Raw genomic sequence first — 15,789 nt, forward strand, 5'->3', positions numbered from 1 at the left:
AGCTACTTTCCCAAAGTTGTTTTTTTTTTTCTCATTCCTAGTGACATATGTGCTATGCATCATCCTAGCTCCAGTTACCCAGATGTTTAAATAAGTTTGACCATGCTGCTTCCTCACAGGCAGGATCAAACCGCACTTGACCCCTTAGGAGTATCTAGGAGCTGATCTAGAATGGCTTCTCCATTCCCAAGATTTCAGGGCACTTCCTGTGGAATTCGAGGATATTTTCCCACTACAATGAATTACTTTGTTTCAGAAAGGTTATCTTACCATGTATCTCATTAAACAAACATGTTTTTGTAGCCTGGTATACCCAACATGGTTGCTTTAAAATGGACGACACCAGAGCTTACACAGAGAAGGTCCTTTCTTGCTCATTAGAACCAGGGCAATTTGGAGCTTTCCTAAAAATCCTCAGAGATGGTGACTTGTGAAAGTGTCAGTGAGTGCTTACTTTTCAATGCCCTCTCACTGAAGACTTCTCTTGAATAGCGGCTACTTCTGCCAACTAACAATAACAGGACATCTATATTATATTTTATCAATTCTGATACACTGCAAAAAAATTTATAAAACCACAGGTGCGTATTGGGTATTGTGGCATATGCTTGTAGTCTCAGCTGCTTGGGAGGCTGAGGTAGGAGGATTTGTTGAGCCCCAGAGGTCAAGGCTGCAGTGAGTCATGATTGCACCACTGCACTCTAGCCTAGATGATAGAGCTCGACGCTGTCTGAAAAAAATTAATAAACATGTAATTGGCACTGTGTTTTTTTTTTTTTTTTTGAGATGGAGTTTTGCTCTTGTCATCCAGGCTAATGTGCAATGGCGTGATCTCAGCTTGCTGCAACCTCCGCCTCCTGAGTTCAAGTGATTCTCCTGCCTTAGCCTCCCAAATAGCTGGGATTACAGGTGCCCACCGCCATGCCTCGCTAATTTTTGTATTTTTAGTAGAGATGGGGTTTTGCCATGTTGGCCAGGCTGGTCTTGAACTCCTGACCTCAGGTGATCCACCTGCCTCAGCCTCCCATAGTGCTGGGATTACAGGCGTGAGCCACTGTGCCTGGCCTGGCACTATATTTTTTGTAGTGGCTCATAAAAAGTGTGTTGAACAATTAATGAATAGCCCAAAATGATTTGTTTAAATATAGTAGTTATATGTATTTTAAAGGTAGTCAAATAAATAGTAAATTAGAGTCAGAGGATGGCTCACAATGCATTTAGTTAAATAAATTTTATTTTAAAATGATGAGCATTTTTGGATAGCAGGTATAACCAGCTATATAAATAGTATAATAGGCTGGGTGCAGTGGTTCACGCCTGTAATCCCAACACTTTGGGAGCCCGATGTGGGTAGATCCCTTGAGTTCAGGACTTTGAGACTAGCCTGGCCAATATGGTGAAACCCCGTCTCTACTGAAAATATAAAAATTAGCCGGGCATGGTGGCGTGTGCCTGGAATCCCAGCTACTGGGGAGGCTGAGGCAGGAGAATTGCTGCAACTCAGGAGGCAGAGGTGGCAGTGATCTGAGATTGCGCCACTGCACTCTAGCCTGGGTGACAGAGCAAGACTCTGTCTCAAATAAATAAGTAAATACATAGTATAATAAACTGTCTCTGGTGATTATTCATCAGCATCCTCCAAGCTTTAGATTCCTATTTTTTTATTGCCACGAGTTTTCCAGTCTAGTTCAGGGACAGTTGCCTATTCAGAGCAAATCAAAACCAAACTTTTAGGTTAGTAGCTGGACTTAGAATGAAAAGAGATGTAGAAATATCTATAGTATATTTTTTCTGTTCTATATATTAATAAGAAAATAATTTAAAAGGAATTGATCTCAAGTTCAGTGCAGTGAAAAAGGAGAATCAGCTTTGGATGAAAAGATTCTTAAGAGACATGACAATCAAATGTATTGTGGACCTTGTTTAGATCCTGATTAAAATAAACCAATTGTGAAAGACATTTTGAGGCAATTAGGAAAGTCTGATTATAGACTGATTGGTATTAACATTGTTAGTGTGATAATAACTTTTTGGTTATGTCCATATTTTATATAAATGCTTGTTGCAGTATGTATAAGTAAAAATGGGAATTTAACAAAATGAAGTATGTATAGGTGAGATGATATGACATCTGGGATTGCTTTATAATAGTTAAGCAAAGTAAAACAAAAGGCATATTAAGCAGCTATGACAAAATCTTGATAACTTTCAAATCTGGGTGATGGGGGTTCATTTTATTATTTCTTTTGTTATGTTTAAAATTTTTTAATAGTAATTTTAAAAAGTAATTCAAGGAGACAGATCATTGGTAGCAGGAGGCTAGAGTATACTAAGCAAGAGGACAGTCACTCCAAATATCCTTCTTAACTGAGTTTGATGCCAGCAAAGCTCAATAACAAATTCAGAGGACCAGAAATGTCACTCTAAAACGCAAAAGATTAAAAGTGAGCCTGAGTGGCAGCAGATGGGAACAATCATTAAGGAACTAATCATTAAGAGGCCTGGTGGCAAGCTGTGTTTGATGGGGGTGGGTGGGGACAACTCGGTTTTTAATGCTATATCTTAAATAGTGTCACTGCCTGGCTGGATTTTAGAGTATTTTTATGTTTTTGATGTTTAACTTCTTTTTACATAATTTATACTAATAATAATTATTATGTTTAAGGTCACGATGCCAAGTCTGTAAGCAAGCAGTATTCTTTGAAAGTAACAAAACTAGAGCATGATGCAGAACAGGCAAAAGTCGAACTCTTTGAAACACAAAAACAGCTACAGGAGCTGGAAAACAAAGATCTTTCTGATGTTGCAATGAAGGTAAAATTACAGAAAGAGTTCCGTAAAAAGATGGATGCTGCAAAGCTGAGAGTTCAGGTAATTTAAAAAATGTAATTGAGAAAACTTATTTAAGCTTTCCTGCTTTTGAGGATTCTTGTACTGAGTTAGGAAAGAAGTGGAATTCAGTTTATACCAGCAAGAAAAACAGGGTGTGAATTTTTCTTTTGTAGAGTGCTGGTCGATTTACCTGTTTTTAAATCTGGGTTGTATATTTCTTCATTCAAGAAATATGTATTCTTTCAATCTTCATGTCAGAAAACCACATGGTAAGAAATAAAGATAACCACAAAATAGTGTTTTTTTTCTGAAGGACAAAGGATTAAATAATGGTTAAATCATACATATAAAACAGGTGGTTCCTATATGACACTCAACAAATGGGAACAATTTTGAGATATGGTTTTCTGAAACCATAATTGATTGGCTTAAGAAGAGTTAATAACTTTGTGTACTGCAACTTATCCTTAACTTCCTAATGCCTGGTTTTAGCTTTAACTTTAGAAATAGCTACAGTTAAAAATTCTATTCTATGAGAAATATCCCATCACATAGAGATTTTGTGTGATGAAGCCATTTCCAGGTGCTTTGGAGATAGTCACAGTGCTTTGTTAGTCTGATCATAATGAACTTTCTAGGATTTCTTTACCTCTCATGATCTCATGATCTACTGCTTTCATGCTATAGAAACATTTTTATATTGTTTCCATTATAGGTAGAATTGTAATTAACCTAGTCACAGCATTATTATTATTTTTGAACTATGCCACGTTTATTTGCTTTCAACAAAATAGATATTTGTGATATACCTCTCGTGTGCCTGGTCCTAATCTAGGTAGGGAGGCGGAGGTGAACGGGCCAGAAAAGTCCCTCCTGGAGTTTCTTATGCCACCTCAAACATCTGGATATTTCCACTAAAGGTTATTACCTAAATAGCTTCTCAAGTCAATACCAAATTAAAATAATATGACTTGAATATTTGAATTGCTTAAAGGCGGACATAGGGTGGTTATCTATGTCACACCTTCCATTTTCCTTCAGAATACATATTTTCACTTTGGAATTCACCTCTGAAAGTGTTGGGATGAATTCTTTTTCACTTCTTAATTCTTTAAATTAGGGCTGTGATGCCTAACAAAGTATTCATTGTAGCAAAACATTAGTAGGATATAATGATTAAGATTTTTCCTTGTGTTTATTGTGAAATTTTACTTATAATTTAATAAGTTTGTATTCTAGCGTCAGTTCTTATTATAATTCTTATTCTCAACATTGAAAACCAAAATTATTATTTTTCTAGAGAGGTTACTTATCATATACATCTATAGTTTAAGCCTTGTTTATGAATTCCGCAGAGGTTATTTTTGTATTTCCTATGTCTCACACAACTAAAATGGGAGAGATTAGAAGATTAAAGACTATTAATAGGATTTGTGGATTATTATATTATTATTATTATATGTCTTTCCATGTTTTCTATGCTTCCTGCTGTGTATCCTTTTCTGCTAAGAGTACTGATAAGGAAAGGAAAAGAAAGGTGTGGAACTTAACCTCGAAAGAAACATCTGATACAGCAGAGGACAGAAACAAGACATAGTTTTAGAAATTTTGTACCTTTGACATGTCCATGCACTACTGATGGGGATAGAATGATAAGGAGGATGAGGAGGACAATAGTTACCATTTGTTGAGGGCCTATACATACCAAATGGTTTATATACATTATTTAATCCTTTGAAGTGGGCATTTTTAGCCATTTTACAAATGTGGAAACAAAGGTTTAGAAAGGTAAAATAACCCAGTCAGAGTCCCATAGTGGTGATGACAATACCAGTTTTCAGTACTCTAACATAACATGGTTTTTTGTTTTTGTTTTTGTTTTTTTTTTTTTTGAGACGTAGTCTTGCTCTGTTGCCTAGGCTGGACACTGCATTCTCCACCCTTCACCTCCCAGGCTCAAGTGATCCTCTTGCCTCAGGCTCCCAAATAGCTGGGATTACAGGTGCCTGCCACACACCTGCAAATTTTCGTGTTTTTAGTAGACATGGGGTTTCACCATGTTGGTCAGGCTGGTCTTGAAATCCTGACGTCAAGTGGTCTTGGCCTGTCTTGGCCTCCCAAAGTGCTAGGATTACAGGTGCGAGTCACTGCACCCAGCCATATCATGCTGTTTTAAAGTACTGAAATACTAGTATTTTTATTGGTAGAATACAGTTATTTTCATTTTTAAAACAAAAAAAATTTAAATTAGAAACTTCTAAAACCTATATTTTTAATGTCTTCAGGTATATGTAGAGTGTTACATGCTGCATTAATAGTTTCATGCTGATGCATTTGAGCAACTATGGAAAAATGCAAAAGACAGTGGGAACAGTATCTCACTCTTAAGATTTTCAGATGTACACTGATATTTTTAATATTATGTGAAAAAGACACTAAAATACTGATATCATAATTTTTGCTGCAGTATTGTAATTATTGTCAATTGTAAGTGGCAAAGCCGGTGTCCAGATTTAGGTATTGGAAAGTACAAAGGCTTGTGGCCTCTAAGCCAGTGGTATCCAAAGTAGTCCATCTGCAGTTTGTTCTTGTTCTGTGATGAGATAAAGGTCAATCATTGCACAGCTTCCTTCATCAAAAAAGTCTTGCATGAAAACATCAACTGAATCTAATAGTATGCTGAGGGGTACAAACTGACAACAGTGTCTGTGAACTAGCACTGGTCCACAGATCACATTTTGAGTAGCACTGCTATAAATTGCAGTGCCTCTTGGATGCTTAATTTAGTTAAAATAAAACTTGCTTATGCTAACACGTTATTGCCAAAATAAAGGAAATAATTGTGGTCGGCATAATTTATGAATGACATCTCCTTAACTTTTTTATGCCACCTAATTGGTACTTAGTGCAATGCTAATAACATAATACAAGTCTAACTTTGGTCAGGACTAAATTGTAACACAAGTATTTTATATTAGTGGTATGAACACTTTGAAACCCTAATGCTATCTATACATAATTTTAGTTAGATGAGAAGGAATTTAAGATAAATGTTAAAACAGTAATTATAATGGTCACTCTCAGGGAAAATGTTATCAGCTCCGATCATCTTAACTCAGGGATTAACGATTTAGGCTATAGCTGTAGCTATAAAAACAAGTGCACAGTGGAATGCTGTGCTCCCATGCAGAACAAATCTATATGAAAAGACCTCTGAGATAACTAGGGAAAAAGGGAGATAGGAGTCTATATAGAATATATATGAAGCTGTTTGCATGCATATGCATACATTTTTTTTCCTGGAAGAATATTTAAGAAATTGGTAATTTTGTGTTGGGAAGCAGGACAGGTAAATTAGGGGTGTATGATATGAGTGACTCTTAAAATATAAATTCCGTTTTATGCTGTTTTAACTAATTTTTAAATTAAAATGCTTATTAATAAAAAGCAAATCATCCATTTTATTTTGTTTGTTGTCCGCATCAGGAAGTCTCATCATTCTTTATATTTTTACATTTGGGATGAAAGTGGTGATGGTTTCCCTAGTTGCAAAAATGCAAATGTAGGAGAGTAACCAATATTGTTTATGAACCTGTCAAAAATAAATGAAAATCTACAGAAAATTTCTTCTTTTATCATTAAATGAAAAGATTAAGTTTCGTTGGGGAATTTGAGAGATTCAGTTTTTCATTTTGAAATATTCCATATGATTTCAGGTCTTACAGAGGAAGCAACAAGATAGTAAGAAATTGGCATCACTGTCAATCCAAAACGAGAAACGTGCTAATGAACTAGAGCAGAATGTAGATCACATGAAGTATCAAAAGGTACAGCTACAAAGAAAACTTGGAGAAGAAAATGAAAAAAGGAAGCAACTGGATGCAGTAATTAAGCGGGACCAGCAAAAAATCAAAGTAATATTGTCATACATTCCTGCTAAGTATATGAAATGTTAAATGGCTCAGAGCTAATGAAGCCATGGTCTTGATTCAGTTGGCTTGTGAAATATCTATCCTTGACCTGTCCTTCACTGCTGTCCTTATTCACTTTAAAGCTTTGTTCATCTACATAGTAAAACCTATTTATTGAATTCTGAGTACTGTCTTGAAGGCTTTGACTTCACAAAAGAAGGTACGATGATAATTTCTCTTAGTAGGATCTTAACTTTAGGCTGTCAAAAACACACATTTATAAAGCCAACTTTGTAAATAATACCTACCATTTGAATAGGATTTTCTGTTTTCAAAGTGCTTTGACATGCATTGTCCATGTGGCTACACAGAAAAAGTACCAGGTAAAGTGGTACCATTTCATTCACAGCAGAAAAATGATCAGACCTGTATGTACAGCAGTTCTAGAATAGAGTGGGCTGGGGAGGAACTTAGTGGTGTCAGCCTGGGCTCTTGGACTAGGCTATCATGGGTTCAAATCCTAGCTCTCTCGGTTGCTGGGTGAGAGATTTATTGAAAAAATAAATTTTCTCAAATTTCTCAAAAATTTTACCCTCTCTATTTATTCTTATCGAAAATGGTTTTAATCATACTTGTCTCACAGACATCATCTTTTTGAAAAAGATGATGATGATCATAATAACAGACATTTATCTAGTACTGTATGCTAGGCTCTGTTTCATTGAAATGTGAAGCTGAACCCAAGGCAAGGGACATAATTGGAGATTTCCGAGATTTTTTTTTTTTTTTTTTTTTTGAGACAGTCTTGCTGTATTGCCCAGGCTGGAGTGCAGTGGCACTATCACTGCAGCCTCTGCCTCCCGGGTTCAAGCGATTCTCCTGCCTCAGCCTCCTGAGTAGCTGGGATTTCAGGCGAGCACCACCATGCCTGGCTAATTTTTGTATTTTTAGTAGAGACAGGGTTTCACCGTGTTGGTCAGGCTGGTCTCGAACTCCTGACCTTGTGCTCCACCTGCATTGGCCTCCCAAAGTGCTGGGATTAAAGGCATGAGCCCCTATGCCTGGCCACTAAGGTTTTACTTTCTTTGAGCAGTTTTAGGTTCACAGCAAAATTGAAAGGAAGGTACAGAGATACGCCATATACGCCCTGTCCCTGCACATATTTAGCCTCTCCCATTATCAGTATGCCCCAGATTTCCTAGACTTTTAACAATGGACATAACCTATTTTCCACCCTTAAAAAATATCACAGAAATCAGCAATGGAAGGGAACTTAAAGAACATTTAAACCAAGTTACTCATTCTATTTTTTTAACAGTCTTTATTGAGATATAATTCATATAATACCATATAATGCACTCATTTAAACTATATAATTAAATGGGTTGGACATTCTTTTTTTTATATATTATTCATTTTTAAGTTGTGGTAAATGATATATAACATAAAATTTACCATTTTAATAATTTAAGTGTATAATTCAGTGCCATTAATTACATTCACAGTCTTGTGCAACCATCACCACTATCTATTTCCAAAACATTTTCATCACCCCAAACAGACACTCTTTAACTATTAAGCAACAGCTCCTCATTTTCCCCTTATCCCAGCCCCTGGTAATCTCTAATCTACTTTCTCTATGAATTTGCTTATTCTAGATACTTCATATAAGTAGAATCATATAATATTTTACCTTCTGTGTCTGGCTTATTTCACTTAGCATAATATTTTCAAGGTTCATCCACAATGCAGCATGTATAAGAACTTCATTCCGTTTTATTGCCAAATAATATTCCATTGTATGGCTGTGCCACAGTTTCTTTATCCATTCATCCATCAATGGTCACTTGAGTTGTCCATTTTAATTTTGTTGAAGTCTGATTTATCTATTTTTTTCTTTTGTTGCTTGTACTTTTTGGTGTCATGTCTAAAAATCCATTGCCTAAATCCAAGGTTGTGAAGATTTACCCCTATGTTTTCTGCTAAGAGTTTTATGGTTTTTGCTTTTATATTTAGGTCATTGGTCTATTTTGGGGTCAGCTTTTGTATATGGTGTGAAGTAGTGGGTTCAAATTTATTCTTTTGCATGTGGAACTCCAGTTGTACTAGTACCATCTGTTGAAGAGACTGTTCTTTCCTCCATTGAATGGGCTTGGCACCCTTATAAAAAATCAGCTGGAGGGGGAAATAGGGAGATGCTGATGAGGGAAATGGAGAGATGTTGGTCAAAGGGTACAAAGTTGTAATTATGTAGAATAAATAAGTCCAGAGACTTAATGTACAGCATGATGACTATTGTATAGTGGAAATTTGCTAAGAGAGTGGATTTCAGGTGCCCTTACCACATAAAAGCAAAATGCTAACTACATGAAGAGATAAATATGTTAGCTTGACTACAGTAATCATTGCACTATGTTTATCAAAACATCATGTTGTATACTTTATATATGTACAGTTTTGTTTTTTTGAGACAGGGTCTCACTCTGTAACCCGGCTGAAGTGCAGTGGCATGATCATAGCCCACAGCAGCCTCCAATTCCTGGGCTCAAGCAGTCCCCCTACCTTAGCCTTCTAAGTAGCTGGGGCTACAGATGCTTACCATCACACCTGGCTAATTTCAATTCCTACTTTTTGTAGACAGTGTCTTGCTTTATTTCCCAGGCTGGTCTTGAACTCCTGGCTTCAAGTGACCCTCTGATCTTGGCCTCCCATAGTGTTGGGATTACAGACATGAGCCACCATGCTCGGCCCCAATTTTTATTTTTAAAAAATCTACTTGCCATAGGTTACTAAACTCGTAATTCTGTTCCATAGGTCTATATGTCTATCCTTACACCAGTATCACACTATTTTGATTACTGTAGCTTTGTATTAAGTCTTGAAATGGGAAAGTAAGTCCTCCCACCTTGCTCTTCTTTTTCAAGATGAGTTTGGCTATTCAGGGCCCCTACAATTTTCCCTGTGATTTTGAGGATGGGCTTTTCCATTTCTACAAAAAAGGCTATTGAAATTTTGATAGAGATTGTTGAATTTCTAGATTGCTCTGAGTAGTCTGACATCTTGACAATACTAAATTTTCTTATCCATGAGCATTGGAAGTCTTTCCATTTGTTTAAGTCTTCATTAATTTCTTTCAGCAATGTCTTATAATTTTTAGTGTACTAGTAGTATTTTACCTTTTTACTTAAACTGGTTCCTAGATATCCTTTTAGACACTATTATAAATGGAATTGCTATTTAAATTTCCTTGACACTATAAGACAACCCAGTGAAGAGTATTGAGTTTAATTGCAGCCATGGAAAAGTATTCTATAGTTACCTACAATGAAGTATAGAAGACAAGAGGACAAAAATCAGAGCTATGAGGAACTCTTGTATTTAACAGAACTGGTAACAATAATGATATTCATAATAATAATGGTAACTAATTATAGCAATAGTTAGCATTTATTGATATTTCTATTCAAGCAATAATGTGCTAAGCATGTATGTGTCATCTTTTATCCTTTTATTTTCAACTTTTCTTCTGGATTTGTCTTTAAACATCTTAGATTTTTTTCATCCTGAAATTACCTTCCTTCAACCTTTTTATCCCTCCCTTTCTTACCTCCCCTTTGTAATCGAACTTGGAAAAGTTGACTGCATTTGTTTCTGTTGTTTCTGCTTTCAGTCATTCTCTTATCCTCTCCAGCTGGCTTCTGGCTCTATCACTCACTTCACAGTTCTTGAGAAGTTCACTGGTGCTCTCTCTGTCACCAGTATCCTTAGTTTAACACTGTGCATCCAGCACAGTTCAGCACTCCTTCCATCTTGAAGTATTTTCCCCTTGCCTTTGTGACATTATGCTTCCCTTGTTTTTTCCTCTTTTTGATTGCTTGTTCTCTGTTTTGGCTAGCTCATTCCACTCCACCAGTCCTTTTAAATATGGGAGTTCCTCATGGCTCTGGTCTCTGCCCTCCCTCTTATCTTCTGCACTCCATCCTAGGTGAGTGTAGGATACTTTTTCATGGCTGCAATTAAACTGAAAATTCCCACATTTAATGCTTAATCCCAAATCTGTTCTTTGAGCTCTAACGTCTTCATTAGGTTGTCTTATAGATGAATTCATGGTCTTCCTTACTTATCTTTTCATGATTCCCTACTCCCTGCTCCCTTCATGGGAGGAAAAAATGTAGTTTTCCAATGTGCCTTATATGATATATCAGTTGGGTGAGCTGGAAATTTAGGCATCATCATTGGCTCTTGTCTCTTTCTTATCATGCATATCCAATGAACCACTGAAGCCTTTAGAGTATTATCTTTAAAATACCAAGAATCTGTCCAATTTTCATTTCTGCTGCCACCAACATAGTCTGTTTTGTTTTAGCTCTTCTTCCCATGCGAGGATCAGGCCTGCTTGTTCAGTGTTGTGATCCTTGAGTTTTAGCTCCTCATCTCTTATAGGTCATGGCTTAAACCAGAATGACATAGCACTCTCTAAATCCATGTTTAGAGAAAAGAAAAATACTCTCTTCTTCAAAGAGTAGAAGTCTGCTGAAATGCAACTCTGCCTATAACTCAAATTTTTTACCTTCTTATCTAGGGCACTTTTTTTTTTTTTTTGAGACGGAGTCTCACTTTGTTATTTTGTTGCCCAGGCTGGAGGGCAGTGGTGAGATCTTGGCTCACTGCAATTTCTGCCTCCCAGGTTCAAGTGAATCTCCTGCCTCAGTCTCCCAAGTAGCTGGGATTACAGGTGCCCGCCACTACTACTCCCAGCTAATTTTTTATTTTTTTTTGGTATTTTTAGTAGAGATGGGGGGGTTCACCATGTTGACCAGGCTGGTCTCGAACTCCTGACCTCATGATCTGCCCACCTCGGCCTCCCAAAGTGCTGGGATTACAGGTGTGAACCACTGTACCTGGCTACTTTTTTCTTTTTTGAAACAAGATCTGGCTCTGTCATCCAGGTTAGAGTGCAGTTGTATGATCATGGCTCACTGCAGCCTCCTGGGCTCAAGCAATCCTCCCACCTCAGCCTCCCAAGTAGCTAGGACTTCAGGCACATGCCAGTGCACCTCACTAATTTTTAAATTTTTTGGTAGAGATAAGGTCTTACTATGTTGCCCAGGCTGGTCTCGAACTCCTGGGCTCAAGTGGTCCTCCTGCCTCAGCCTCCCAAAATGCTGGTATTACAGGCATAAGGCACCACACCTGGCCATCTAGGGCACTTTTATTCCATCTAGCCACATCTCTAATTCTAGTGAAATGACCCATTTATGGGGGATAGCAAGTATTCCAGAAAAAGGAACCAGACTGTCCCAAAGATACATTGGTGTATCCACTACTTAATACAAAAACAGAAAACCTGTTTACAGTCATAAAGGATATTTGCTGTCTGTTTGGAGCTAACTTTCTGACACTCCTGTCTGTCCCTTTTCTACTTGACTAAACCATTTCCAAAGAATAGTACAACTTCTGCTTAGGTTTTCTTTAGAGCAGCAGTTCTTAACTGAGGTCCATGGATAGGCTTTGAAGAAAAGATGTGAGAACTCCTGAAATCATGGGTAGCAGTATGATCTTGAGCTTTTTAACCACCCATTTCCTCATCTATAAAATGGATTTTATAATAGTCCCTATATCATAGGATTGTTTCGAGGGCTAAATGGGATAAATAGACATAAAAAGCCTAGCACAGTGCCTGGTACACAGTTATTTTAATATGTATAACAAAGATTACAGGGCCGGACGCGGTGGCTCACGCCTGTAATCCCAGCACTTTGGGAGGCCGAGGCGGGTGGATCACGAGGTCAAGAGATCGAGACCATCCTGGTCAACATGGTGAAACCCCGTCTCTACTAAAAATACAAAAAATTAGCTGGGCATGGTGGCACGTGCCTGTAATCCCAGCTACTCGGGAGGCTGAGGCAGGAGAATTGCCTGAACCCAGGAGGCGGAGGTTGCGGTGAGCCGAGGTCGCGCCATTGCACTCCAGCCTGGGTAACGAGCGAAACTCCTTCTGAAAAAAAAAAAAAAGATTACAATATAAGAAGAAAGGCTTTGTCTGGAGCAACATGTGGAAGATGGAATTAGAACTACTGCAGTATGCTTTTAAAGTGTATGTGGACAAACAAATAGTAGAGAGTTAACTCCATATAAGGTCACTTTATTTAAAGTTGCTTTATTTCATCATCCTGAAATTTCTAGGACTACGACAGGGGCTAAATTATAGCTATGAACTAGAGCTAGGGAAACATGAAGAACTATGGCAGCCAATATAATAGGGTCCACATTCCCTCATCATTCAGATGGGTGTAAATTTTTTCTTTATTTAGTCTGTAGCACCTGTCATCTTTGTGAGTGCCCCTCTCCTCTTCTATCCACATCATGATTATTGCTGGAAATATGGTGGAAACTAATCAGATGTTCTCTCTGTTCAAACCTTATTCTGAAAATGTAAACACTTCCTTTAAATACTTCTCAGGTCTCTTGAATAAGAATGCTTAGTCTCTTAGCCTCTTCTTCCCTGTGCTTCTCTCCCTAAGATGGCATCCAGTTGTATGTTATGGTTGGGTGTATATGTTTCTTTTATCCTATGCCTTGGAGTTGAGGAATGTGACCAGCTGGAAACTGTTCTCCCTTGTCCACCTTACCCTGCCTAATCTGCTGCCCCTGATGATGAAACCCCTGGATGTCATAAATCATAGTCTGGTCTTGCTTCTGGTTTAGAGCATGAGGGTGCTTTCCCTTCATCTCATCTCCCACTAGCATTATAAACCCCTATTGAGGCTAGTAGGCGTTCTTTCTAGCTTGATAGCCCAGTGGCCTATTCTTATACCCAATTTGGGAGCCAGTTCTTCACAGTGACTACCTACATTAGCTCTCAACTCAGGATCCATGCCATATAAGACCAAGGAGTCCAATTAGGGTGTCTTTCCTTTTTTTTTTTTTTTTTTTTTTTTAAAGCGGGGTTTCACCATGTTGGTCAGGCTGGTCTCAAACTCCTGACCTTGTGATCCACCCACGTTGGCCTCCCAAAGTGCTGGGATTACAGGCATGAGCCACCGTGCCCAACCGGGTGTCTTTCCTAATTGTACTCTGCTCTTTCAGCAAGACTGGGCAATCATATATGGGTGTGGGGCTTCTGCACTGCAGTCTGCATTTTCTCTCCCAAATGAATTACGAGCACCTCTGTCTCCACTGATACCTTTACTTATCATCCTCCTTTCTGGACCAAAACTCAGACAGAGGACAACTGGAAAACAAATCTTTCTTACTGACTCTTTTCTCCTTTTTGCCATTCCCAGGGCTGGAGAACACTAGACTTTTCTTTTTACTTTCTATCAGTGCTTCTGAAATTACTTGTGGAGAAGGTATAGTTTTTATTTTGTTATAAATTTGTCACAGCCTAACACTTTTGTAAAACATGAATTAATAGAAAATTGAAATTTAAAATATACAAATAAAAGTCCATTTTAAAAATTATTAAAGTCATCAGACATCAAATTATTCTGTCAAATTGCTATAAAAGTATATACTCAGCACTTTCAATTGTGTAGTTACCTGTGGACTGGCCCACTTTAACTCGGGGCCTCCTTCCTGATTCCCGCTAAGCTTTAGCGATGGACATCATGAACATTGTGCCTTTTTTTTTTCTTTTTAGACACAGTCACACTCCGTCACCCAGGCTGGAGTGCAATGGTGCGATCGTGGCTCACTGTAACCTCTGCCTCAGGTTCAAGTGATTCTGTGCCTCAGCCTCCTGACTAGCTGGGATTACAGGTGCATGCCCAGCTAATTTTTGTATTTTTATTAGAGACGGGGTTTCACCATGTTGGCCATGCTGGTCTCGAACTCCTGACCTCAAGTGGTCAGCCCACCTCGGCCTCCCAAAGTGCTGGATTACAGGTGTGAGCCACCCCGCCTGGCCAACATTGAACCTGTTGCCTTGACCCTTAAGATGTGAATGGAGGCTGGGCATGGTGGCTTACCCCTGTATCCCAGCACTTTGGGAGGCCAAGGCAGATGGATCACCTGAGGTCAGGAGTTCGAGACCAGCCTGGCCACCATGGTGAAACTCTGTCTCTACTGAGAAAAAGAAAATACAAAAATTAGCCAGTTGTGGTGGCACACCTGTAATCCCAGCTACTCAGGAGGCTGAGACATGAGAATTACTTGAAACCCAGGAAGTGAATGTTGCAGTGAGCCAAGATTGTGCCATTGCACTCCAGCCTGGGCGACAGAGTGAGACTCTGACTCAAAAAAACACATTGTGGATAGAAACTAAAGAATTTGGAAAATATGCTTCATAAGACCATGATCTATCTTCTAAGGCTACTCTCATAGTGCAAACTCCCATTTTTGAACACTAGATATTGAACATTTCTTTTTGCATTTCTACCATAATAAATTTTAATATACCCACATCAGATGGATGTCTTAGGTGGAGTAACTTATGAAGGTAATAAGCTCAGAAAGGCAGAAGAGAAAAACCCACTTATAATTTCAGACTCTTATCCATGTTGTGCTAATTTGTAACACTCATGAAGAATGAAAAAAATCCTCAGTTTTGTTAGTATATCCTAATTTTTGCAGTTACATTTTATTGCCTCAGTGGGAGCTAACATTCCTTTTTTCTTGGATATGCTAATTGCCCTAGTCTGATCACTATACATTATATGTATTGAAATATCACTACGTACCTCATGAATATGTACAATTATTGTTTGTCAACTAAAAATTAAGGCTGAGCTTGGTGACTCATGCCTGTAATCCTAGAACTTTAGGAAGTTGAGGCCAGAGGATCACTGAAGGCCAGGAGAATCACTGGAGACCAGCCTGGGCAACATAGTGAGACCCCCATCTCTACAAAAAATTTAAAAAAAATTAGCTGGACGTGGTGGTGCATGCCTGTAGTCCTAGCTACTTGGGAGGCTCTGAGAGGATTACTTGAGCCCAGGAGCTTGAGGCTACAGTGAGCTGTGATCACACTATTGCCCTCTAGTCTAGGTGACAGAGTGAAACTCTATATCTGAAAAACTTTTTTAAACAAAAAAACTCCACATTA

General features: G+C 38.2%; 1 protein-coding gene across 1 annotated transcript in view; it reads left to right on the plus strand.

Moving 5' to 3' along the window:
- The window catches only part of KIF27 (kinesin family member 27), a 77,945-nt gene that overhangs the window by 35,196 nt on the left and 26,960 nt on the right, over positions 1–15,789 (plus strand). Inside the window, exons 8-9 of the mRNA XM_017508526.2 lie at positions 2,666–2,871; positions 6,549–6,746. Of these exons, the coding sequence (XP_017364015.1) occupies positions 2,666–2,871; positions 6,549–6,746 (404 nt within the window). The remainder of the gene's footprint in view (positions 1–2,665; positions 2,872–6,548; positions 6,747–15,789) is intronic.

Source organism: Cebus imitator, unplaced genomic scaffold, assembly GCF_001604975.1.
Source record: "Cebus imitator isolate Cc_AM_T3 unplaced genomic scaffold, Cebus_imitator-1.0 Scaffold394, whole genome shotgun sequence".
Classification (NCBI taxonomy): Eukaryota; Metazoa; Chordata; class Mammalia; order Primates; family Cebidae; genus Cebus; species Cebus imitator.